The sequence below is a fragment of the Condylostylus longicornis genome, unplaced genomic scaffold, assembly GCF_029603195.1.
Source record: "Condylostylus longicornis isolate FDR11 unplaced genomic scaffold, ASM2960319v2 ptg000014l, whole genome shotgun sequence".
Classification (NCBI taxonomy): Eukaryota; Metazoa; Arthropoda; class Insecta; order Diptera; family Dolichopodidae; genus Condylostylus; species Condylostylus longicornis.
In genome coordinates, this window is record NW_026577983.1 from 1,852,469 (window position 1) to 1,879,936 (window position 27,468).

At 25.6% G+C, this 27,468-nt stretch overlaps 2 protein-coding genes across 3 annotated transcripts; both read left to right on the top strand.

Moving 5' to 3' along the window:
* Positions 1-1,450: 1,450 nt before the first annotated feature.
* Positions 1,451-18,211, top strand: LOC129605754 (ras-like GTP-binding protein Rho1). 2 transcript variants are annotated; one of them, XM_055515677.1, is made up of 5 exons: positions 1,451-1,675; positions 10,280-10,440; positions 15,220-15,369; positions 15,429-15,509; positions 17,221-18,211. In XM_055515677.1, the coding sequence occupies exons 1-5, from the start codon at positions 1,636-1,638 to the stop codon at positions 17,410-17,412; spliced, it is 624 nt and encodes a 207-aa protein (XP_055371652.1). In that variant the 5' UTR covers positions 1,451-1,635; the 3' UTR covers positions 17,413-18,211. The 2 variants fall into 2 exon arrangements, with proteins under 2 accessions (XP_055371652.1, XP_055371651.1); XM_055515676.1 differs by lacking the exon at positions 1,451-1,675 and adding an exon at positions 9,819-10,001.
* A 481-nt stretch (positions 18,212-18,692) lies between these two features.
* LOC129605765 (esterase-5B) lies at positions 18,693-22,953 on the top strand. The gene is made up of 4 exons (XM_055515693.1): positions 18,693-18,697; positions 21,115-22,466; positions 22,641-22,770; positions 22,833-22,953. Exons 1-4 carry the CDS (start codon positions 18,693-18,695, stop codon positions 22,942-22,944), a joined length of 1,599 nt encoding a protein of 532 aa, XP_055371668.1. The 3' UTR covers positions 22,945-22,953.
* Positions 22,954-27,468: the final 4,515 nt, after the last annotated feature.

A 27,468-nucleotide genomic window follows, 5' to 3' on the forward strand; every position in this document is an offset into this window, starting at 1 on the left:
ACATTTTTATGCTTTTTTTCTCTTTATTTTGACTTTTTTTTGACAAGCTGTATAAAAACTGTGAATATGAATTTGTTATGAAAACTTCAAAAACTTCAGTACTACAGTTGAAGTTGATTCAACTTTTTCAGAGAGAAAAAATGCTGCGCAGAAAATATGCAAAATGTGAGAATTTTAAAGTTTCGCACATAAAATATATGTGCGTGCGTTATTTCGGTGAAAATTAGATGAGCTAATAAATTCGCCTTGAGTATGAACTTTTCTACAGTTCATAATTTTCCGTAAAGACTCGTTTATAATTAAGCCATCAAACAAAAGAGATGATATTATAATAAAAATCAAGTAAAAATTGTTCAATATCTAACAATTACGAGTATATTGAAAAATTGCATATCCATGACTTTTCAATTGTTAAATTTCCTGTAAACACTGTTTGACATCAGACTTTGTGACACGCCAAATAATAGAAATTACTTTATTCTTATCAAACTTTAATTTCAAATTAATCAGCAATTAATTTTTTGCGGAATTTTGGAAGAGCAATTATCTGATTTTTATTTCAATTATTTTCGTATCAAAATTAATATATTTTTTTATTTGATCATATTAAGTCTAACGCTCGTCAGGAAATGTCAGTATAATATATAAACAGTTGTCAGAATTTTTGTATATTTTAATCTTAAATTTTTTTTGTATATTTAAATAATAACTAAGATTTACTAAACTAATAATTAAGACTTCTAAAAACGAAACGTTTTTTAAAAAATGGTTTATCTGTCGTTGTATAATTTTACTTATGCCTTTTTACAAAAATAAACTTATAAAATCGAGAATTTGACAAAATGTTAAATGTGTAGTTTCAGTATTTTCAAGTTTAAGACGCCATTATGCAGATACGTCAGTATATTATTTAAAAATTTATATACGCAAATAGCTTTAATTTGTTAACAAGGAAAAAAATAATTTATTTATTTTTAAATATATATTTTTTTAAAGAAAATTAATATAATATATTTTGCATATTGACAATTATTAACAAAATAATGAAAAAAGATGAAAATCGCTTGTACGCCTTGTCAATTCTTAAATTTTAAAAGTCGCGTATTTCCGTATCTCTCATTGGAATATAATTTTTTGACGGAAGTTGCAATGTACGCTATGTGGATGTTACGATTGATGTATAACAACATTATACAACATTACACTCAATGTTTGATGTATAACAACATTATGGTTTTTGTTTTCAATATTCAATCATTACAATTCCGCGATCAATATTTCATGTCTATACACCGTTAAAAAATCATTTTTGCTTCAAACCATAGCAAACAAGTAATGCTGCATGATATGTATAATGTCAATTGAGTTAAGATCGAAATTCTCAATTGTTAAATTAAATTTGTCATTGTCATGTCATGTCAATTAATTCAGTAGCTTTAGATCAATTTTAAGATATTAGTGTTGCGCTATAAAACGGGACGTAAATAGAAAACTTGTAATTAAATAAAAAGAAAAAAGAAATCTATTAAATAAATAGATATAAATATTTTGTGGCTTATTTACAAATAATAACCAATAAAAAAAAAATATAAAAAATTTAATATTAGACTTGCATGCGGTGAAAGAAGCTAAGTAATGTGGTGTTTTTCATGCGTCTCAAATTCAACTAACACAGGTGAAAAGCAATTATTAATATGTAATTTAATTTGTGCAAGAATAACTTATAAAAATTGTGTTGCTTTCTTTAACAAACTAGAAAATTAATTATTGCCCAATTAAAATTGGACCAAAATAATAGAAGTAGCAAATTCTAATTATAGATTTACGTATTAGTTTTAGATTGATTCAGCAATTGGGTATATGTTGGGGTTTTTTATGTAATGTTTACGTCTTGTTTGAAAATATGAGATGAAAACTAATAGCAAATATTCGTAGAAGAAAGTATTACAAGGAAACATGAAAATTTATCTTTTTAATGGATGTTTCTTGTTATTCTCAAACGGAAAAAAATGAAAAATGTCTAATATATACATTTGTATATGAATTTCATATGCCTACACCTTTTAGAAATATATATATACACATTTAATTACAATACATAATATATTTTATATTATGTATTGAATGTACAAAAATCACAATATCATAGTGCAAATTTATAATAAAGAAATAATTAATAACCCTATCGTTTAACCTTTTATGAGTCACATACGTGGTACATTCCATTATTGATTTAAAATATGGGTTTTTCAGTGAATTTTTTTATCCTAAATCATTTGTGGACTAAAAGATTTTAAAAGTGTGATAGATACCTACATAATGTTTAGGTTTGAAATTCTTACGATAGGTACCTACCTACTCCAATTTGAATGAAGGTACATTTTGAAGTAAGAAACTAGGTTAAAAAAATTAGTCACATAGAAGGTGTAAGGATTTACAAGTTTTGTTAATTTAAAAAATATTTTACAAAAAAATTATTACTTTACAAAATAGTAAAAATTTCTTAGGCTACTATAACGAATACCTGCCTACATAATTTAATGGATATTAAAATGATTTTTTTGTTATTTTGTAAACTTATTGGTTTAAGTACTTTACTTTCTGATTCGTTCATAAAAGTGAATCTTTAAAATAATTTATATATATGAGGTTATAAAGATAATTTTTAAATTAACTTAAGAAGCTGAAGTTGTATTCAAATTCTTTAGTTAATTTTAAATTAATATTACTTATGCTTTTGTAGAATTCTGCCCTCACAATAATTGCCTTGATTCATGAACTGAATTCTTATGTTATCTTTTGCATTGTTAATCCAATTATAAAAACTGTCGCCTGTAATTTTTTTTTATTTTTCATTTTAGTTCATTGTAATTCTTATTATTTCTTTTTTTTTTTTTGAATAAAGTCTGGTGTACGAAATGTTATTTTAAAGTGCAATTTATTTAAAATGAAATAAAACACATAATGTAAAATATGTTCTTAAGATAGGTTCCAAAATAAAATTCTAAAGTTTTTATTAAAAATTTAAGCGAAAACCATTTTTTAAATATCATGGTTTTTTTAACGTGTGTGAAGTTCAGGAATACTTGATCTTTAAAGAAAACTCTGGTGAAAATAATTGGTTAGACAAGAAAATCTCCAAGTATATACATATTGGCTTTTCCCATGAAAGTACTAGATAGGTGTCTGCTTTCCTTTAATATAATTAAGGAACGATAATTATCCTTAAAATATAATGTCCATACTCAAAGCACTTCTTCAGTTTAATTTCCGTATGAATACCTGCTGTTGTTGCTAACAGTGTTTTCTAATATTCCAAATTAAACTGTAAAATAACATTTAATTTCTACATAAATTTTCATATGTTAATACCAAGATCCACATATTTGAGTTCTCACTTTAAGTAAGCAGGTAGCATCTAGTTATAATTTACTTAGTATAATAGATTACCACCCAATTATTGGTTATCATAATAGGAAAAGTTAAAAAAATAAGTTTTCAAACTAGATAGAATGAACTTAATGATTAATTGGTATTCTTGGCTTTTTATTCGATTTTACCGAAGTCTTTCCTTTTTTCTTAAAATATTAAATAAGATTTATTTACTAAACTTATTTTATGCTTGTGAATTTTGATGATTTTACTAAAATTAGGATTAAATAGACTTTTTGTTTTATTACTCAGAGTTTTCATATATTTTACCGTTTGATAATAAAAATATTAAAAATTATTTAATTTTGAATTTAAAATGGTAAATATTATACCCATATAAGTGCGTTTTTTAATTCTATTATTCCCATTTATTTGTTGGAGCATGCGCTATTTAACATAGTTTTATGAATACGCAGTGAAATATGATAGCTCTCTTCAACTGACTTAAACAAAACATTTAACTAATAAAACATTTTACAGACATTCCGTTTTAAACATACATACATGTTGCAAGCAGTATGAAACTGTATTGTATTACGGTACATACTTTGCAATATCTGTTAGATGAATGAAAAAAATTAATTTTTTGTTTGATGAATATCATATTAAATGTATTTACAAAGAAAAATATAAAAACGATTTCTTACTTAAAACGCATTTTTATAATACATAAAAATGCGTTTTGAATACTTTGAAAACTATAACTTCTACCAATCACTAAAGCAAAATTTATTAACATAGCTCTAACAACAAAAATGATTTCATTTAACATAAAGTAGGTTCCTACCCACATGTATTTATTGGCAATTATTGGGTTTTTTAATGCATCCATTCTTATTATGTGCTCACTAATTATATTAAATTTTCATTTTTGCACTGAATATGGATTAAAAGTGAGACATGATATAAAATCCACTTAAGATATACATCCCTTGTTATTGCAGTACATTAAAGAGCATGGCTTTATACCAACGATTATTCTTCTTCTTCTTATTCCTCTCCCCTGTGGAGGTTGGCAACCAACAATTCTGCAGTTTCCCTGCATTTAGCTTTCCGCATAACATCGACGCTTGTAGTTCCGCACCATTCTGCCAAGTTCTTCAGCCATGTTTTTCTGCCCCTGCCTCTGCTTCTTTTACCAATTATTTTTCCCTGAAGTGTAAGCTGCAAGAGTCACCGTTTAATAACTTCACCGTTTATTTTTACACCTATGACTGTATTTTCAAACGTGTTGTAAAATATTTCCTCTGAATAAATGTTGAACAGAACCGGTGACAAGATGCATCCTTGTCTGACGCCCCTCTTTATTTCTATTTCTTCCGTTGATCCATCTGAGGTTTTGACAATCGCTTTCTGGTTGAAGTATAAGAATTCTATAATTTTTATTTCATTTTTCGGTAGTCCTTTCTTCTCTAATATTTCAATCAGCTTATTATGTTTGACTTTGTCGAATGCTTTTTCAAAATCAATAAAGCACAGATGTAAGGGTGAATTCATTTCTTTGAATCTTTGGTTTATTGTATTTATCATTAACAAAGCTTCCCTTGTGCCCAAGTTGTTCCTAAAACCGAATTGTGAGTCCTGTATGTCGTTTTCCAGAACCCGGTATATTCTGTTATGAATAATTTTCAGGAACAATTTCAGGCAGTGACTCATTAGGCTTATAATTCTGTATTCCCCACACTCTGTGGCGTTGCTCTTCTTTGGAAGCGTTATGAATGTTGATCTTAGCCATTCCCTGGGTATAACGCCTGTTTTATATATTTTGTTGAAAAATGTCGTCAAAGTTTTTAAAGCTTCATCATCTAACAGTTTCAAAATTTCATTAGGAATCTCATCTGGACCAGGAGCGGAGCGATTTTTTGAGTTTTTCAAAGCTTTTTTGACCTCGCTTAATATGATACTGGGGCCTTCTTCTGTTATATTACATGTATTATCTAGTCTTGAATCGTCAAACAAATCCTTTACGTACTCACTCCATCTTGCAAGTCTTTCTTTTGGTTGAAGCAGTATTTTTCCATTTTGGCATTCGATATTCCCGTTGTTATTTTTTTTCTTGCTTTGTGTGACTTCTTTAACTTTTTTGTGTAACATAAAAGAGTTGTTGTTGTGATCTAGGCTAGCTATAGTTTCACATTCGTTGTTCCAGAAGTTAGATTTAGCAATTTTAATTTTGTTTTTTATCATTTTGTTGATTGCCTTGTATTTTTCTGAATTTTTGTTTTTATATGATCTTCTGTCGTTCATTAAGCTTAAAATCTCTTCGGTCATCCAAGTTTTTTTTGGCTGGAGTTGATTATTGGCCTTTAAAATGTTTAACGTACTATTCAGCGGATATTTAAGCTTGTTCCAAATCTTATCAATATCTTCTTCGCTTCTTAGTTCTATTGCTTGTTCTGCGACTTTTTGGTTTAGATAGTTTTTTATTTCATTTCGCGTTTCTTATGCTTCTAGTAGGTTAAAGTTCGGTTTACTGTTGTGCTTTTTCTTCAACATTTTCTTCAACGAATTTTTCACTTTGACCGCTATTGGATTGTGGTCAGAGCCTATATCTGCACCAGGATAAGTCTTTGCACCTTTGATTGCGTTTCTAAATCTTGCATTTACTAAAACGAAATCTATTTGATTTGTAATTATTCGATTTACCTCATTTCGGGATGCTGTCCAAGTGTACAGCCTCCTGTCCGGCAATTTGAACCACGTATTTGCAATAACCAGATTATTCAGCGTGCAGAATTCTATCAATCTGTTGCCTCTTTTGTTTCTATTACCCAAACCATATTCGCCCACAATATCTAATACCTTTCCTTTACCCACTTTGGCGTTAAAATCTCCCATTATTAATGTTGTGTCATCTTTTTTAGTAAGTGCTAGTACTTCTTCTAGATCAGCGTAGAATTCTTCGCAGACGTCGTCTTCACTATCCGCAGTAGGCGCATATATCTGTATTACATTCATGATTCCTGATTTTGTCTTCATATTTACCATTATAATTCTTTCAGACTTTTTTATTATACAATTTATAGAAGACCTCAAGAAACCGTTCATTAAAATTCCTACTCCTTTTCTACTTTGTTGATCGACGTTTACACCAGAATACACAAAATAATTGTTGTTTTTGGTCGTTATTTCTCCGCATCCTTTCCAGTGAGTTTCACTAATACCTATTATATCCATTTTCAGTCTCTTCATTTCCATTTCCAGATTTTCCAGTTTACCATCTTGGAGTAGACCTTGAACATTCCATGTAGCTAATTTTAAAGTTTGATTTTTTTTTGTTTTCTATTTCGATGTTTTTTGAATTTGTTGGTTTTTTACTAGGGAGTTTACTTATGAGGTGGTTTCCCGTTGCCTTCCTCATATCCTTTATATATTTTTTATTCTAATCGTTTATCCTTTTCTTGCCTTGGTCGTATCTAAAGTATCCTATTAGCGTTGCGATGTGGTTATTTTATTTCAGATTCATTATTTCTCTCGCTTTCACTTATATCCTTATTCTTTTCTTTTTGTATTTTGCTTTTTGGAGTTCCGTTATTTTTCAAATCGTCAGGTCTCAATCTTTTTTGTTGATCTTTATTCAGGGAAATCTCTTTTAGATCAACTTTTTTGCCCTCTAGTATTAAACCGTCTCGCTTTATTTCTACTTTTTTCCCTTCTGCTTCAAGTTTTTTTTTTCGCTTCAACTAATTTTGCCCGATTCGCTCTTTGAATTGCAGTATACGAGTAGTAACCTTTTATGTAGAAATTGCTACCTTCCAAACTTTCAACGATTCAAACAAACCAACCAACGATTATAAAGGCGATATAATTTTATTGTATTCCATTATGTATAAGCCAAAAATTTTTATCAAGTAAAAGTTTTCTGAAAATTTATCAAAATCAGTGAATTTCGGACACTGTTGAGTTTTGACACCTACGTAGTTCTAATCAAAAATTGAATTTTTAATCAGTATTTAGACACTTTTTATCAATATTTATTATCGGAAAATAAATATTAATATACGCATAATACTTGGCAAAGTTGTACAATAACCTATTTGTTTTATATTCTTAGGCGTCATCCTAAAAAAATATCTTATAATATCTTATAAATTTGTTTACATTTTCAGTTTAATATATACATATATATATATATATATATATATATATATATATATATATATATGTATAAAAATAGTTAATAATATATATGTAGGAATAATAGAGGAATAAGGCTTTGAATAAGTAATAGTTTTAATCAAATCAGGGATAAATGGATCATTGAATGTATTTTGCGCGATTAAGATGTTTTATAAGTTAGATCACAAAATTAGTTTAATCAGTATCAATAACATAAAAAGTTTATTTCTCTATCAGTTTATTAAATCGGTTTATTTCTCTATAAATAACTATTATTCGTATAATCATGTTTTGAAAAAGAAAAAGTTTGTATTTTCTTTATTGATTAGAGCTTTAAAAAAGAAAATTTCCCTATTGTCCCGAACATAAAGATTGAATTTAAGACTATGTAATTATAGGAAATTTTTTGATTAACTTAGTCCTCTACGGAAATTCGAATTGCATGTTTCATAAGGTGGGCAAATGTGTTACTTCAAAGAAGAAGTATTTTTGATGCTTTCGTCTAAATGTTATGATAGGAATTAGGAACTAGGATTAAAATAATTAAAATTTTTAAAACTGATTTTTATAATAGTAAACAGTTTTTGATCTGGCACCCCAACGTATTAAGTACAGGCTTTGTGTAATGAGGAGCTCTTTATAGTGAATGTCTTGTGTGTACAATAAAAATTAGGCTTATTTTGAGAAGTCAATCACTAAGTGATAGTGATATTTATTGTAAAAATTTAAAAAAAAAAATGTTATAGACATAAATTTCTTGTATATTTGTGTTTGTTGTAGTAAAATCGATTTTTTTTCAAAAGTGGCACTCATCCTGATATTTTTAAGTAATAATATTCTTACTAAAACCGAAATTGTTTGACGAATTGTCAAGAGTTGACAAGTTGGACAAAATGTTTTTGAAGACATTGTTTTATTACTGTTTGTTTTTGCTTCTTTAATAAAGCTAAATCTATGAAAAAACGGAATGGAGCATACACTTTTTGTCTCAAACTCCACCAATCTTTGAGTGTCCCTCGAAATAATTAACGGTTCGAAATCACATTCTTTTATTTTCAATTATGAGCTTCTGAATATGAAAGATTTTTAAAATATTTTTAGAGCAACGGTAATAATAAGATAGTTTTATGTAAAACTGCGTGGATTCTTTGGATAAGACATAACTTTTTACAAACATATTCATCCACATTTTGGTAGTGGCATCGCATACAAATACCGCATGAAGTGATGCCATCACGTCTAAGTCTTTTTCTGGTAATCTTAGACGTCATAGTTAAAGTGATACCAACTTTAAACCGATAGCAACTGTCAAAATTTTTCACACGTCGTGATATTACGGGATGATAAAGGTTTTATCGGGTTTGTACATATTTGTCATGCCGAGGATTTTGATTCTACATTTCGCTAATTATTGCTTTGAAACTATGTTTGTTTTTGTTTATATTAAAAACATGCGCATAACTAAAATATTTTTCGTGTTCAGTTTTCAATTTTTCTGACATTACGTCACATTAACATGCTCCCAACCTAAAAACGTTTTTTCGCTCCTACAGGAACAATTGAAAGAAGATATGTTTCAGGTGAAACGACGTGATAAATTTGAAAAACTTCCTTTTCACGTATTATTTTAAATTTTTCTGACATCACGTCAACTGCTAATACTACCAATCTAAAAACATTTTATCGCTCCTACAGGAGCGATTGATTGAAAGGAATGTTTGAGGTGACGCTACGTGATAGATTTTTTTTTATCATGTCAGTGACGCAAAGGCAAATCGCATTTGTAAAAGAACTAAAAATAAGAAATAATTTGAATATGTAAAACTCAAACTAAAAATTTAAAAAAGTAGTATTTTTAAAAGAATTTGAAAACGGTCAAAAAGCAACAAGCACAAAAATTAATGAAGTTTTTCTGATTTTTATATAATGTTATAACATAACTGTTAATTTGAATTTGTTTTTACTACAGTTTTTAATAAAATCATTTTATCACTGTAGCTATAAAAAGTTAAAATCAATTCTTAATATATAATAAACGAAATACAATTATATAAGAAACTACAAGATAATTTAAAATTAACTTAATCTATATTTAAAAAATAAAATTTTTAGCAAAAACTGAGAAAAAAAAAATTCAGTTTATTGGGTTAAATTAAAAATTACTGGGAATCTGTTTTGACAGATGAAAAAATGTCAATGTCGATGCTATTAATAAATATCCTTCAAATGTGACGGTTGAGTTAAATAGTTTAACTACCAGCCGACTTGATTTTTGATGGTCATCAACTTGTTAAGTCAAAAATTTTGGTCGCCATCTTGCTTACATTCGTTTAAAAGAAAAGAAAAGGCGTTGGTTGTTTTCACCTTATCGGAATTTATCCTATTTATTTTACATCTCTTTTTATATAAATTTAAATTGAAATTCGTAAAAATTCCAAGGAATAATAAAGGTGAATAATAGACATTGTTAAAAACCATGTGATTTATAAATTTTAAGAAGGTTTTATATATGTATCTTTATCTTTTATGAAAGAACTAAAAGAAAAGATATGTAGTGAGATGTGCTCAAAAAGGAAAACTAGTATTAGCATAATAATAGAAATAATTTTCTTACGGAAATAATATATTGCAGAAAAGAATAATTTTATGAATCAATTTTTCCAAATTAAAGCTTTTAAAAATTGATTTATATTATTTTTTAATTTTTTTTTTTTATATTTTTGATCAGAAACAATGGCGGCTATCCGCAAAAAACTGGTGATTGTAGGTGATGGTGCTTGTGGTAAGACATGTCTCTTGATTGTCTTCAGTAAAGATCAATTTCCAGAAGTCTATGTACCAACGGTTTTTGAAAATTATGTAGCAGATATAGAGGTCGATGGTAAACAGGTAAGAGATTTAATTCTAGTATGTTTTAGTTTTCTTTGGGTGTAATTTAGTGTATTGTGGTTTGTAAAGGCACCATATTCATATACCAATTCTAATTCATTAATCTCAGTAGAAAGTTGAAACATTAAATTAAAAATATTACTTTATAAAACAAAGTCTATAAGAGGAGTAAATTTTAATTTGTGAGTTAAATCAAATACAAAAAATTTGGTTGAAGTTACGGAAATACCTTTTCTCATATGCTTGCCTGCATATTCAAAAAAAAAATTTACAAGTTGAACAAATAATTTCCAATAAATTCATATTATTTGGAACAAAAATAATTCAAAATGTACATATAATTACGCTTAATTTTTATTGCTTTTATATGTTTCTTTAGAAATGCATACTTATTTTTAGAATTGATGTAAGGAAATATACACATATTTATATTCATTATGTAGATACAGTACATATCTTAAGATTTATAGTTATAGGTAGGTACATATGTACATGTATAACACATCTAATTTTTTTTTACTAACTTTTCTAGTCGTCTCGAACACAAAATGTTGCACGTTTAATTTAGTTTTAAAATTAATTTAACAGCAATCTTAAGTAATGTATGTCTTTATTAAAATATTATTTCCTAAAAGAATTTTCAAGTCCTTTGATTATGTACAAGTATGAAAATTAAATGGTGCATTTGGTTTTTATTGTAAAATATCCTTAATTTTCTAAATTGGTACCTATTTAAATTGAAATTTATTGAATTTAAACATATGTACGCATCAACATCATATACCTATATACATACATTAACACATAATAAAAATTTAAAAAGGTTTTTCTTTTCGTTTGAATTCTATTATTATGAAGTGACGTCAGGTTAAAATCAACAGGTTTGAAATAAGACGATTAAAATACTTTATAGTTTAAGACAATTGTGACAATAAAATTATGAATTGTTTAAAGAATTAAATTTAAACATTTTATTTTTTTTACACTATATTTTGGAATTCCCTTGTTGACTTTGTTTTTAAGCGTTATTGTAAGCTGATTAGGAACTAGGGGCTCCCTCCTATGTGATTTGTAATATAAAGTGTAATACAGAATGCATAATTTTTCATTTATTCTTGCAGAAATCTTTAACAGGTTATAAAAAATTTTTTATTGCTTTATCGGTATGAAAGGTGCTTTGAGTGAGCATTAAAACAGCAAGTTTTTTACTGCTTATAGGTTTTAATCTTTTTTTATTTTTTTGGCATGAAAATTGGAATTTGAATATAATATGGCTCTATTACGATTTCATCGATTTTGAACTATAGCTTGCTTCAGATATTGCAGTTACTTACTCAAATTTACTTTTTTTGTCGTTTTAAGTACATACTTATAATTGTATATCATAAATATAAAAATTTCAACTTTTTGATTATAATATAAATTTTTATCATCTCCGTCGAAACAAATATTGTTGACAGCGAAGCTATTTAGTTTTTTTTTCCTTTTATATGGAAAATATTCCATATGACACATTAGAAGTTGGTCAGAAAAATTTGGTATTAACTCATTCTTTAAACTTTAGTTTTAAGAATTTGAAGTGATAACTACAAAGAAATTTTTAAAATTACGTTAGTAAAATATATTTTTTTTGTTATTAATCCTTAAACTTTTAACACGACTTACGTGTTGAACTGTATGTTGCAGTTTTTTTTCTGCAAAAAAAGATTCAAGAATGTAAGTAATTGGATTTGTGTTTGATACGTTGTTCATGGTGGTAGACACATAATAGCTTGAAATAATTAAATTACATGAAATTCGGAGCGCATTTTCAAGACGATTTCAAAATTTTTAAAATTAAATTTTATAAACATAAACTTGTTTATGGAAATTCAAAATTTAAAAAAAAAAAATATATATTCCACACTGAGAAAATTATATTTCCCGAATGTATCTGACAGTTTTATTTAATTTTTGTTCAGTGTGTTATAATGAGTCATACTAAATGGTATGTGAAATTCCAAGAAATATTTTTATTTTCTTATAAAGGTAGACATCATTTTTTTTTGTCTTTTTTTACTTTGTATATTGTTGTTTTTCTTTCTTGTTTTAAATAATATGTAACTATAATTTTTAATTCCAAAAGAGTAAAAAAAATAATAACAATTTTTGTTTTGAACGTATGAAAAGAAACATTCAAATGAAGAAAAAATAATAAAAATACGAAAATAAAAAAAAATTAAATTGGAAGAAAACACTTTTCTTTGTTAAAAAAGTAAAAAAATAAAAACTAGAGGCTGCAAGAATATTGTATCTCTACGTATGTTTGTACACTTTATTTATTTTTATACAATATCTATAGAACTCATCTACGTTTATATATTAACATTTAGGTAGGTATTGTATATGTTTAGTATAATATATTTCCATATAATTTTCAATAATAATTAAAAGCTTATTAAATATATAATGGAATGCGCATTTTAAAAATTTATGCTTTACTTCATTTTTCTTCTTTTTTTTGTGTACGGGAAATTTTAAGATTGTAAAGATAAATTTTTAAACAAAACAAAAAATACGTACAAATATACCTATATATATATATGTATATCAAAAGAAATACATATACTATTAAATAAATTTCTTGTTAATTTTTTTTCTTATAAATTGCTCACGTCTTCTGATTGATTTGTAATTTCATAAAAATTAGTTTAAAAATAAATAAAAAAAAAGCAATTTTTATATTTGCGTTTCAGTTTTGTAGCTATTTTTTTTTTTCATTTTGGAATTTTTACTAATAAATTCAAAATTTTCGGTTCTTAAAAATGTTTAAAAACTATTTCGGATTTTCCTATTGGTAGGAAGGAATACCTAACTAACAATTTGTTGGCATTTATTTTATGAGAAATTCAAAATTCATTCGAAATATTTATTTATGTGTTTATAAATGTGTATTTGTGAAAATATAATTTTTTAATTTATTTAATAATTTTGATGTTATGTTTTTCACATTCTTTCTCAAGAAATTGGTTAGGGGCGCGTGATGTACATTTATCTATTAATATTTACAAAATTTAATTTAAAATTTGATCACTTTTTAATAACTATCCATTTATTATTATTTATTTGGTTTTAGTGTTTTTGGATTTGAAAATGAAATTAAAAAAGAAAATTCTTAAAATTATTGTTAACTTCTCTTTCGAATGAATGGTTTTTGATTTCAAGATCCATTCAATTGATTTCAAAATGATTTGGTTGATTTTCAATAAGTTCTAAGCTTAAAAAATCTGCCTATATCTTTTTAAATTTAAATTGAAAGCATATTAATATTTGTTAATTGCATATTTACATATTAATATTTTGCTTTTAAGGATTATAAGCACATAGTTTGTTTTTAAATTTTGCTCAAAAACCCCATTAAAATAAAATTTTTGTGGTTTATTTATTCTTTTTCCATTTTTCTTCTTAATTAAAAATCTTAATTTTAAACACATAAGGTTTTCATTTATTTTTACCTACCTATGTATGACTCAAATTTATTAAAATTCAATGAAGTTGTATTTAACTTATGATGTAATCAATTTTTAATTTATAAAAAGTAAAGAGAAGCAAAGAAAAAATAATGATTTTGTTTTAAATTAATTATTAACAACAACAAATTATTTTTTATCAATATTGATTATCGGAATTTGTAAAAATGATGATCGCTTATTTTATAATATTAACTTACTTAATTTATATTCTAAAATAATTCAATTTGAGTGAAATGAAATTAATTTTAAAAGAAATAAAATATAAATGAAGTAAGAATAATTTACAAACCAATCTGTTCAAATTTTTTTTCAGAAAAACTAAAATGAAATCAGTTTCTTTAATCAAATAATGTTAAAAAAGATTTTACTGTATTGAATCATACATTATTTATTTTTATTTTTTTTTTGCTATTTTTTAAGTAGTTATATCTTTTGCTTGATTAAATTTTTTGATAAAACTTCTAATTGAAAAATTGGTTTGCGTTAACATATATACGTGCGGTAAGAGTGGTGTTGTCTTATCATTGTTCAAACTGAAACACTTCTAGAATGAATACAAAAACATTACAAATAGAATGGTACTTGTTTTATATGTGTAGGTGATTATTAAAATTTATTGTACTTAATATTCGTCGAACAAAAAAATAGCTAGTATATTATTTACATTTTCTTAAAATAATAGTTTTGTATTTGCAGACTATTATAAAGTTTTTGACAAATTAAGCAGGCAAATTAAACGACAGAATGTGCCAGGTTTTTCCGATCCCTTACTTTTCAGACAATATGTAAGAATTCCTAGATTTTTAAGATTTTTTTAATTCAATTCTATAGCTGGAAATAATATATTCACTGAGTTTTCTTTTATTCGTATTAGAAAACTTTCGTTCTAATAGTAAATGTTTTAGTTTATAGGTGGATAGCAATTGTTATATTAAAATATACTTTTAATTGTTTTTGTTATATTTTATGAAGGAACTTTTTGCTTGAAAATGCTCTCAAATTTTAAAGTTGCAAAATTGAGAATAATTGCACATAATTTTGACACATTTTGCAAAATCAAAACTCGGTTATAACTTTTTCTGTTTGTTAGTTTTGAATATATGGATATACCGTGCATATGTATAAGGTGAAACAGCAAAATATCTAAGCTGACTCTTTTTCGAAAACGCCTTATTACATAAATTATTCTAAAATTTTTTTTTAAACATTTTTTTACTTTTACGCATTACTACAAATGAGTGTTAATTTTGTTTTTTTTTTTTTTTAGGTGGAGTTAGCGTTATGGGATACAGCCGGTCAAGAAGACTACGATAGGCTTAGACCTTTAAGTTATCCTGATACAGATGTAATTTTGATGTGCTTTTCAGTCGATTCGCCCGACTCATTAGAAAATATACCAGAAAAGTGGACTCCTGAAGTAAGTTCATTTTGCATATTAAAAAAGAAATGTTAATAATTTAAACCTTATTTTTTTAGGTCAAACATTTCTGTCCAAATGTTCCAATTATTTTAGTCGGAAACAAAAGAGATCTTCGTAATGATCCCAACACAATTAGGGTAAGAAATATCTTTCTATGATGTTTATTAATGAAAGTGTTTGCATATGAATTTTGTAGGATGTAAAATAACCTTTTGATTATTTACATTATAATTTTTTTACATTCTTCGATAGTATAATCATCTGCTAACGTCAGGAATCTTAACCACAGTAGTTTTTTCGGTCAATATCTGTTTTCTAATATAAAAGAGGCTGCAAATTGAAATTTAAATCTCAGCTCTTATAAATTTGTCAAGAAAAGATAAAATTATGGTTATTATAAATTTTAAGTAAAAGCAACTTAAAACATGAATCCTTGAGCTAGTACCTGAAAATGAAAAATTACAAAAATTATTTCTATAACTTCGTCCTATTCTTTGTTTACTGATTTTTGTACCATATTAAGAGTTAAAATTTCTCAAAATAGGAGTAAAATAATGTTGATTACGTGCATACGTTATGTATGTAACCAAACGTAAAATTACGTATTATATTTAAAAACCGTTCTTAAAATTGCAGTTCTTAAGTTAAGAACTGTAAATTAAAGGAAATAAAAAGTTGATACTTATTTAATTATCAATCGTGTTACCTTTTTCTATTCAACTACCTGCACTATACTGTCTTGAACAAACAGACAACAATCGACCAGCTACTTGAAGTACATTTTTCTCTTTTTGAAAACTACAAAATTAAGACACTATTTCTTTAAAACATCTAGGGTTTTCTTTCAAAACATGTTAACTATGTTTTTCACAAAAAAATTTATAAATCCAAAATTACTTAAAAATTTAAGCACTTTTTGATGCAAAAAAAAATTTTTTTTCTTCAGCAGTTTTTAGAGCAAGTAAGTTAATGGCTCCAAAAATTTTTCTGACAAAATTGGATGTCAGACAGTTATTTTTAGGAACAGTTATTTCTAGGGATCACAAATTTTGTAAGAAGGCATTATTGAAACATAGATATGTCCTGTTAAATGTGAAACGAACGTTTTAAATTATTCAAAAGTGGATAAGACAACTTATTCAGTTTTAATTTGATATAGAAAAATATGTTAAAATTTTAATACTATGTAATATTTAGTAGTATTAATGTAACATTGTAAAAAGTGAAGTTTTTAAACTATGTTCACTAATTTTCACTAGTGAATGCTTTAATAAAACAAAAATATCAAAAAAGAATTTCGCGAAATATAAATGTTTTACTCGAAATAACAACAATGTAGATATATTCTGATAGAAAACCCTAGATACGTACTTCAACAGCCTCACTTCTCAATATTTCGATTTCATAATCGAGTCAACGGCTCCGAAAATATATTTTATGTTTTTGTAAGATTTGAGTTAAAATTTTTACTTTATTATTTCTGAAATTTCTGCCACTTATTTAGTACTCGTATGTTATAAATAATTCAAGTGAATAAATTTTGAAAAGATTAAAAAATTTTGACTATTATATTTTGTTCGTGCATTATAACCTTAAGAAAATCTATAAGAGTTTCAATAGTTGAAATAATATCAATCTGTTTTGACAGTATAGTGCATGCCTCATTTTTCATCAAATTTTAAAGCGAAATACAAAAGTAGATTCTTCCAAAAGTATAATTACGTTTCCACTAATATTACAGTATATTATAATCATTGAGTTTTAATTATCATTGAGTTTTACTTTCATTGTGTTAAAACTAATTGTTAACAAGAATACAAACAACTAATAATTTTGTACTAATTTTAGGAATTAGCCAAAATGAAACAGGAGCCTGTCAAGCCACAAGAAGGTCGAGCAATGGCCGAAAAAATTAATGCATTCGCATATTTGGAATGTTCAGCTAAATCAAAAGAAGGTGTTCGAGAAGTATTTGAAACGGCTACTAGAGCTGCCTTACAAGTAAAAAAGAAGAAGAAGACCGGGTGTTCCTTGCTCTAAATTGTTTTTGCCGTTGTTTTTGTTTTTCACACTTATACACATACATATAAAATATATAGATATATATACACACCAAAAACGAGGAAGAGCGTTTAACAGTTGGAAAAAAAATTAAGAAAATTTATTTTTTTTTTAAATAAATAAAGAGTTAAAAAATATTTTTTTCGACATCGAAAAAAAAAAAAAATAAGATTTTTACACAAATTCATTTTTTTTAAAGAAAAAAGGAAATTAAATGTGTCTTTTATTTTTAATAATTTAAAAAAGAAAAGTTATGAAAATAAATTGGATATAATGAAATAGTAGCAAAGCAGTAAAACAAAAATTAAAAAATCTTTTAAAGATACTTTTAATGCTATTATTAAATTAAAATATCTATTACAAAAAATTAATTAAGGATAATGGGATGGTCAAAAATTGTATTCAAAATACTTTTTTAAAAAGCAAAACAAACATAAAAAAAATAACTAAAAACAAAAACATCAAAACAATACGAAACAGTTTTTTTTTTAATTTTCTATTTCTACACAATAAAATAAATAAATGTTGGAACTTTTCTTTTCTATAATAATAGGATACGTTTACATAATTTTTAAAATAAAAGTAAAAAATGAAAAAAAAAAAAATAAAAAAAACAAAACAACAAAAGCAAAATATTTTCCCTAACTATTTTATTATTTACAATTTTTTAATTTTTAATTATTCAAATTGTATTTTACGCCAAGATAAATACGTATTTATTATTTTTGAAAAATATATATTAAAAAATAAATATGAAAGTATTGAAAAATTTCTAAAATTATGTTTTTTTTTTTCCTTATTTAGGAATAATGCAAAATTACTCTTTGAAATTTTGTTTATTCATATAGTAGACGTAAAACGCGAAAATTAAAGGCTGTTGTGTATAAATTTCAGTAAGCACACTGGAAATAAATTTTCCTATATTTTCCTTTACTAGTTAAATTTTATTTTACGAAAGCTAAAAAAAAATCCTTACAAATTTTATAATTTTGATAATTAATTTAAGTAAAAGACTGAAACTTAATTCTGTATCCCAACCTTTCATTTTATGAAAAGAAAGTGATCATCATAATATTATTAGTATAAAATAGTTTTTAATTGAACGTTTTGGTATTATTTAATTCGTCTTTTAAAAAAACATTTAAAATTCGGTCATCTTTCTATTAGGGAGATATTTGAAAATTAATTTCTAACTTAGACCTTGTTATAAAACATTCGATAAATCTACAAATATTGCAAAAGAAGCACGTTTGAAAATCATGGCGTACTTAAAGTATTTTTAATTTTTTTTTCAATACGGTAAAAATATTTTAATATTCAAAAAAGAATCACAGAAAAATGTAAGATTAAAAATCTGAAAGTAAACTAGTCAGTTCCTGTAGATCTACAATGATGCAAAAAAAGTTAGATTTTTAAGATTTTAGTTAGGGTTTTAAGTGCATATTCATTTGAATTATCGAAAATCCCCTAATATCTGTTAGAAAGCAATAAGTTCGTAAAAACATGTATTGAACGTGATTAATAAAAAAAAATAATTTTAAGTTTACTAAAATAGGTGACAGAAAAATATGGATGCGCATTTATAATGGTGTATAAATATTCAAATACAAACAGGAAAAATTGAAATATAAACTATAATATGTATTAAAAAAAAATCAAGAGGATAAAACCGTTGGCTTATGTAAAATTTAAAACAGTTATGTTTATTGGAGGTTTTCATTTATTCAGTTCCGCTTGTAGTACGTTTGAAAGTTCGGCTTGTAGTACGTTCGAAAGTTCAGCTTGTAGTACGTTCGAAAATTCACGCTATATACACTGAAAATATAGATCGTCGGAAATTACTGGCTGCAATAAAGTGCGTTCGGAAATTCAATCTGCAATAAAGAAATGTAGAAATGTAGCGCAGACCTCTCTTATAAATTTTACCGCTGTCTCATGAACTTTTTTTTTTTAAATTTAAAATTAAAAAAAAATTTAAATTTCATATGGCAAATTCAGATATTGAAGGGTTATTAAAGTAAATTATGTAGGAGTAAAACATAATTTAAATAACGTAATTAATATATATATGTAAATTTAACTTAACATTACAAATTACAAATTTGTAATTAACTTTACAAATAACACTACAAATAAGTATGTACGTGTGTGTATAATTGTGTCATACATATGTACTTAATATGTCCATCTGTACTCTATGAAAATTTGAGTATCGATGGAAATATTTTGGGAAAAGACATGCGCAAAATTTTGATTATGTTACTTGTATCAAATGAAACTGTTCCCAAAAGCATTTCCTGTAATATTTGAGCCTAAAAGCTTTTTGTCTAAACTTAAATATTAAAAAATATTCTTATTAATTTAAAAATTTAATTTTTGTTTTATTTAATATGTGCTTTATCAGTTACTATATTTTGTAAGTTTTTTCTTTTATACATACATACTTTTAATCACTTGCACACAGTTAATTTCTATGTAATTCTCTATATAATACGCTTATGTATATATATATATATATATATATATATATATATATACATATTTTGGTTATACATATACACAAATGGTTATATTTCCTTAAACAAAACAATAAAATATTTTAATAGTTTTTAATATTGTTTCAGCTTTTATCTCGCATTTTATCAAAACATTTCCTTTTCTAATTAATTAATCCAGATACTATCCAGATACTAATGAATTTGCAATGTTTTTAAATGTAATCTTAAGTTATCTGCGATTTTATACGTTTTAAACTTTAAGAGCAAACTTTTCCTGAGCTCCTGAGGAGTTCCTTAGGTTTTTAATATATAATTATTATAAGTAGATCTTTTAGGTCGCCAATGGTTGAGATTCCTCGCCACTCAAGCCGGAATAAGCTTTTGTCCTTCTTTGTTAGCATTGCTTCGCTTTAGAATAGTCTCTCTACCTCCGTTACGCGTGATGTTGATGGGCGTCGGCGTGTCAGAATGTGCAAGTAGTGCATTTGTTTGTTTTTCTTTTCTCTTCCCATACTTTAATTCCCTTTCCTTTTCCTTCCTTTTGTAAATATTAAATTATTATTTTCATTTCTTTTGATTATTTTGATTATTGCTATGTTTAATATTAACAGGTTTCATTCGTGTTTTAATACCGTATTCAAATATATAAAAAAATATTTCAATAAATAAGTAAAATAAATTACAAATTTTTCTAGTAATAGTAAAACTGTATAATAAACAAAGTTCAAATGCCTACTTATTTTGAATTTTAGAAATTTACACTTTGTTATTTGTTTTGTCACCCTTATTTTGCTTGAAAATCCAAACGGTGACGTAACGAATAAACATTTTCGTATTAGATTATTTTAATCATTTATATTTATCTTATATTTATACAAATACATGAAATTTTCTAAAATATATGAATATTCTAATGATAACCTCCTCTTATTTTTAAAACGTATTCAATTGATATTGTAAGGGAATACCGTACAGATTATGCTTGACCCTCAAATATGTATTGATAACAATCAAATTAATTTAAATATAAAATTCGTCATTTGAATAATCGTGTTAACTTAGTTTTTCTCTTACACATTAATATTGCGGACGTGTTTTTTCAAATTAAAATTCCGAATTTCTTCAAATAATAAAATTTAAAAATGTTTTTGTTTTATTTGTTGTTATACTTTTTATTAATAAGAAAATTAGTTGAATCCGAAATTGCTGTTTTAGAAATTACCAATGGTAAAATTTTTGGATTATTCAATGGTCAGTATTACTATTTCAAAGGTATTCCATACGCTGAGCCACCGATAGGAGAGAAACGTTTTGAATCACCAAAGCCCTTATTGAAAAAATGGAAAGGAATTCGTGACGCAACGAAATCTGCAAATACTTGTTTATGTATGGAAGCTTTTATACATATCAAAACAGGAGCATTAGCAAATTATATACGCGGCTCAGAAGATTGCTTATATTTAAATGTTTATACACCGAAAATTTATACGGAGCAATTATTACCAGTTGTCTTTTTTATACATGGAGGTTCATTTACGTCAGGTTCAGGAGATGTTTTACAAGAAAATACATTAATGAAACATAAAAATTTAATATTGGTTACATTTAATTATCGTCTTGGACCATTAGGATTTATTAGCACAGAAGATGATCAAATATCTGGCAATATGGGTTTAAAAGATCAACGAGTTGCCCTTGAATGGGTTTACAATAATATAAAATTTTTTGGGGGAGATCCACAATACATTCTCATGGCAGGTTTTTCTGCTGGTGGTGCTAGCGTTGAATTTCAAATTATACAACCTGGTATAGAAAATTTAATAAAAGCAGCAATTTCTTTTAGTGGATCAGCACTATGTCCCTGGGCTATAAATCCTAATCCATTAGAAGATACTATTAAAGTTGCTAAAATTCTTAATTGTTCAAATATAATCTCAACTATTGAAATAAAAAAATGTTTAAAACAAGCACCTGCGGAAGATATAGTTGGAACGACTGAAAATTTTCTTATTTACTTATATCATCCGGGTCGAATATGGGCACCATCAATTGAATCACCATTATCTAATGATGCTATATTACTAGAAAAACCAGAGAATTTGATTCGTAAAGGATTTACAAATCGTGTTCCTTATTTATCTAGTTGTACAAGTGAAGATGGAGTTTTTGTAAATGCTGAATTATTGCGATTCCGTGGTGATGGAACAGTAGGTTTAGACTATTTTAATGAACATTACAAAGAATTCTTACCAGTTATTTTATTTTATAATGAACGCATTCATAATAGAAAAGAATTGGACATTTATACAGAAAAATTATACGAAGATGTTGGTATATTTAATGGAACAGTGACATTGGAAAATTTTGACAAATTAACAAGAATTTTCACAAAAGAATTAATCACAGATGGTGTTTTCAAATCATGGAGATTACACAAGGAAAATGGAAATATTCCGATTTACAATTATGTATATAGTAATCCGGCAACATTCGGCTTAGCACATTATATAACTATGCGCGATGATATTAATTTTGGTAATTTGGTTTTTATTGCTATTGCAAATTATAGTTTTTCCTTTAGGCCTTAGTTCACTTGTATTTTGTAGTATCATGACGCTGTTGTTATTTTTCTTCTATAGTTTTTACTACATTAAAAATTATCTAAATTGACTAATATAAAAACCAATTATTAAAATTTTAAATTTTTAGGTTGTGGCCATGGCGATGATGTTTTTTTAATATTTAATTTTCCTGAAAGAGATCTAAAGCCCTTTTCAGAAAGTGAGTTAAGAATATCCGACAATTTAGTAAAAATGTTAGAAACATTTGTTTTAACTGGGTAAAATTTTATATTGAAATTAATTAGCATTTAATAAAAAAAATATTTTTTTTTTGTTTAAGGGTTCCTAAATTTGATAATGAAACTTTGCCAAGCAATTTTCGAAATTCTGTTGAAAAATTACAGTTTTTAAATATAACATCTTCTAGTGCTAGAGTTGAAATTTTACCATAATTAATAATACACATGATATACTTATGTGCATATACATATAAATATATTAAATTATAGCTTTAATAATTCACATTGTATCAATGCAAGTTTTACAATTTAAATACTTATTTTATAAGTTTTTATTAAATTTTAATAAATTACTAATATAATTTTAAGAATATTTAAGATTGAAAAATTATTTTTAAGTATATTAGAATTTTAAGAAGAAAATAATGATAGCAAAAGCACAGTAACGATTTCATCATGTACATATGTCAATATTAAAATTTTAATCTAAATATTCAAAATTGATTCAAAACAGCATTTTAGTTGCGGTTCAGGAATTAAAATTTTTACATTACAAACTATATTAAACGCTTAGTTGAAGACTTAAAAGTAAAATACATTTTTTCTTTCTTTCATTCAAACTCCTATGAAGAGCATTCAACGTTTTCTATTACTCTATTTTAGGCGTCTGATTTTATTTGTGTACAAGTTTTGCGGGTGGGCGACTTCCTAAATATGAGACGTACATACATCGGGTCCATACGTCTTATAGGTCATAATTTTTAATTCTTATTTATGCAAATCTCCATATTATTGATATGTCTTTCCTTTTTATTAGCCAAGTTTCTCTTCCGCACATACTGCTCTGTAATTGAGAACATGAATGTTCTCACCTCTGTGTAGTTGTGCGGAACACCAAATCTTGTATAGTTTTCCCAAAATGTCGCCTTAGCTTTCCTAAAAATAAAATGTAATTAATTTTGAATTTCAGTAAGTTGAATATAGTTATACTATAGTTAAATTTAGAACGCTTACTCCCATTTATTTTGAGTAAAAATTTAAAAATTCTCACAAAAGAAAAAGTTTAATATAAGGGGTGTATTTAATTTCAAAAACAAAATTGTTATAACAAATAAATGAAATTTTTGAAATTATGTTTTTTTTTAGAAGACTGTAAATTAAACACCTACACTGTATGTAGTAAATCCGCACTAAATAAGTTGGCGAAATTTAAGAATTTTTTTTTATAATATTTATAAGATGTTGCACAGTTTCCTACCCGAGCTACTTAGGTCAATAATAAATATTTTTTTGTGTTAAAGTAAAAAGTTAGTTAAATTAATTATTGCTTTTGTTTTCTTTATATTTTAACAAAAGCTAAGAACAGAGGAAAAAGTTAAACCCATAAAATTGAAAAGTATGACGCGACTTTAAAGGTAAATTCTTTTAAAGTGGAAAATCTTTACTTTGCTTTATTTTTTCTTTTAAGTTTTATTGTCTGCAAAATACATGCTTTATAAATCATTTTTAATATATTATGAGGTATATACAGTTATATATATATATATATATATATATAACGTGTATAGTACATATATACTTTTTTCCATTGAAATAAATTTATAGCCTTTAGCTGCAAAAATTTTCTATGGTACCGGAGTAATAAAATTAAATAAAATTTTTTTGGTTTTTTTTTTTTTGATTTTAAGAAAACAAAAGTTGAAAAATTAAATTTTATTATTAAGGACTTAACCTTCAATTTTTTTTGTAATCACCTTTTGTAAAAATGAAATACAATAAAATTATTTCTTAATTCTGAAATTTTTTAATAATTTAACAAAAAAAATAAATCTTGAATTAAAGATAAATTTAAGGCTCATTGTTTTTTTCCATCGGAACTGACTCGCATGTTTTAACTCTTTACGTACCAGTTTAAACGATTGTGTATTGGTGCTTTTACTGAGAAATCCTATAAACATTTCAAAAATTTTGAAATTGATTTCTAAATTGGCAGTTTTAGTTTGGTTCTCCCCAACAAAACACTCTTAAAGAGAATACAAAACTTAGTTAGTTTTTTCTGAGAGGTTTTTAATAAGAATAGGTAAGTTAAAAAAGAATTGTGAAATTCAGGACTATTCTTTTAAGATTACTAATCGTTTAAGAGTTTAGGTAAAATTAAAATGTTAGGGGACAACTGACAATTCTGGGATAAGTTATCTTGATGAATCAGTTAATTTATAAGCTCCTATTTCAAATTTATGTTTGTAGGAAGTATATCGTGAAAACGCTGCATTATCTACAAATAATATATGTGCGTATAAATGAAAGGTTAAAATGATGGTAGGAAATTTCGAGAGGAAAAGTAATATATTCCATCAACAAGAGAATCATACTCAAACCTATAGAAGATGTCGTGTTCAGCGCTATTTAATTATAGCTCAAACTGTCCTACCAAGTGCTATTGAGCTACGTTCCACATAATTGCTTATTTTTTTTTTAAGATTAATCCCAGGTGACATATTTGTATGGATACCATGTCTTCGATTCCGAGTACGAAATTCGATATTTCGCTTCATTTTCAGGTTGAGGCAACTTATTTTAACTATGCACTTAAAATTAAGACCGTGTTTGAGTTTTCGGGACGCAAAGGGTTAAAGATATTCATCACGAAGTTATTTAATAAATTAAATTAAATTTGATGCTTTTGTTAATGATGTGAACAAATAAAATTAGTTTTATAACTTATCATAATAAGATATTTGTCATATATGAGGCCAAGTTTAAAAATGAGAATGAGTAATCAAAATTCAATAGGAACACTTTTGTTGGATAAAGTTTAGAGTATGTTAGATTACTTACTGTATTTAAATTAATCAATTTTTATTGCAGTCAAATGCTGTACTTTATTGGCAATTAATTTTTAATGTATGAAAATCAAATTTATTGAAAAGTCCGATATTCCATGTCATTAATGTGCATATAAGCATAACGTATTATGAAATGAGGTAGATTTATTCATCATATCTTATAAGCTCCATTATTATTTATACAATTATCGTTTTCTTATCAAAGAAAAACTCGGAAATTCTGTACATTTTTAAATATACATAAAGTAAGTGTTTATAATCCTTATTTAATTTTCATTTAAAATTTTACTTTTATAAACTTTGACAATATTCAAGTTTAAATGTTTTTCACTGTGGTTGAGGTGAAATTTAAATCGCTATTAATGAAGAGGAAAATTCTTTTTTCTGTTGGTATTTCATTGATTTTTGTTGATAATTTGTTAATATGTCAAAAATTATATTAAATAAAGATTTAAAATGAGTTACCTGTTAAAATGATGATACATTTTAACAGATCACATTTCATACATTGTAGGAGGTATTGTGATTGTATAAAATTTTACATGTCGTGCTTTCAATAAAAATACGCTTTTCGATTTTCGAGAAACGTAAATATTCTCGTTTAATAGTTTCTATATAAGTTTTGTTTGTAAATATGATGAATTGCTCAACTTTTCGACTATTTTAAGTCTCAGGATTTAGAATTTCTTTTAAAGACCTACTTTACAACTTTTACCCTTATGTAAATGAATAATGAACAAAACTTTGTTTGAAATTTCATATATCAACTCTACTCATAATAATCTTCGTGGTTTAAATCTGGTGGTAGAAACTGCACTTCAATATGAGTTCTTTGCTTTCTATCTTTACAAGACGTGTCTTAAATTTTTATATAAATCATTTTCAGAGCTACTTTAATGTGGCTACAAGTAAAATTTTTAGATTTTATTCAATACATGTAAAATTTATTAGTACGTATATTTTATATGTACGAGTAACACAATTAAGGCTTAATACATATATTAAGTATAAACACTATTTCGGAAATTTACAATGCGATTCATCATTATCTGGCCACATCATATTTATATTGTAGGTATGTATGTATAATAATATAAAAAAAGAGTAGATATTATGTCGAAATTGAAAAGTGGAAAATCAAAATAATGAAAAATTTTTATTGAATATAATTGAAATTTTTTATCAAAGAATTTATTTAATTAATTTATAATAGTCTCTCAAGATTTAACACCTTTATTACGGTGTTAATTAATATTAACGTGTATTAAATCCTGTAAAAAGAATATTTAAATAATTATGTTGTTAATCGTTTAAAGTAAAATTTATTTGAAATTTTGCAGAATTTAACAGAATTCTCTCCGCAAAGTATGCAATTATTATTTCAAAAATAAAACTTTGGTACTTTGGTAATATTAATGAACTAATTTAAGAAGACGATTGCTTTCTAAAAAAGAAGTATATATTACCATGTTTAAAGGGAAAGTGCTACTTTAAAAACCATTGGTTTTATCCAAATTTGTTCCGTTAGATAGTTACAGTAATAATGGAATACTGCAATTGCAAGTTAATAAAAACTGAGTTACAAAATTTTTTAGGTCGCTGTTTGCAAATGAATCAACGAATTTAATATGCCACAAAAATTGATTTCATCCGGGAAGATTTAATAAAAAATTTCTTAATTTTAAACCAAGTAAAGTAGAATTAAAAAACTTTCATTCATAATTTTGCTTGGAATTAAAGTAACTAATGTTTTTGAAAAGATGTAGGGAAGCCAGATTTTTTTTTTTAATTTGCAAGTTTATTTGCCTATTCAAAGTCGTATGTATGTGTATGTATATTGTATATTTGTATATATTTACTTCTCCTCTCTGATTAGGACTTTATTTTTTTT

What these genes read in the sequence shown, in the direction of transcription:
- LOC129605754 (XM_055515676.1), top strand. Translation starts at nt 9,827, where the DNA reads ATGGTCATCAACTTGTTAAGTCAAAAATTTTGGTCGCCATCTTGCTTA. An exon ending in AATTCCAAGGAATAATAAAG is followed by an intron (nt 10,002 to 10,279) that starts GTGAATAATAGA and finishes ATTTTTGATCAG; the next exon opens with AAACAATGGCGGCTATCCGC. An exon ending in TAGAGGTCGATGGTAAACAG is followed by an intron (nt 10,441 to 15,219) that starts GTAAGAGATTTA and finishes TTTTTTTTTTAG; the next exon opens with GTGGAGTTAGCGTTATGGGA.
- LOC129605765 (XM_055515693.1), top strand. An exon ending in GCGCGATGATATTAATTTTG is followed by an intron (nt 22,467 to 22,640) that starts GTAATTTGGTTT and finishes TTAAATTTTTAG; the next exon opens with GTTGTGGCCATGGCGATGAT. An exon ending in GAAACATTTGTTTTAACTGG is followed by an intron (nt 22,771 to 22,832) that starts GTAAAATTTTAT and finishes TTTTTGTTTAAG; the next exon opens with GGTTCCTAAATTTGATAATG.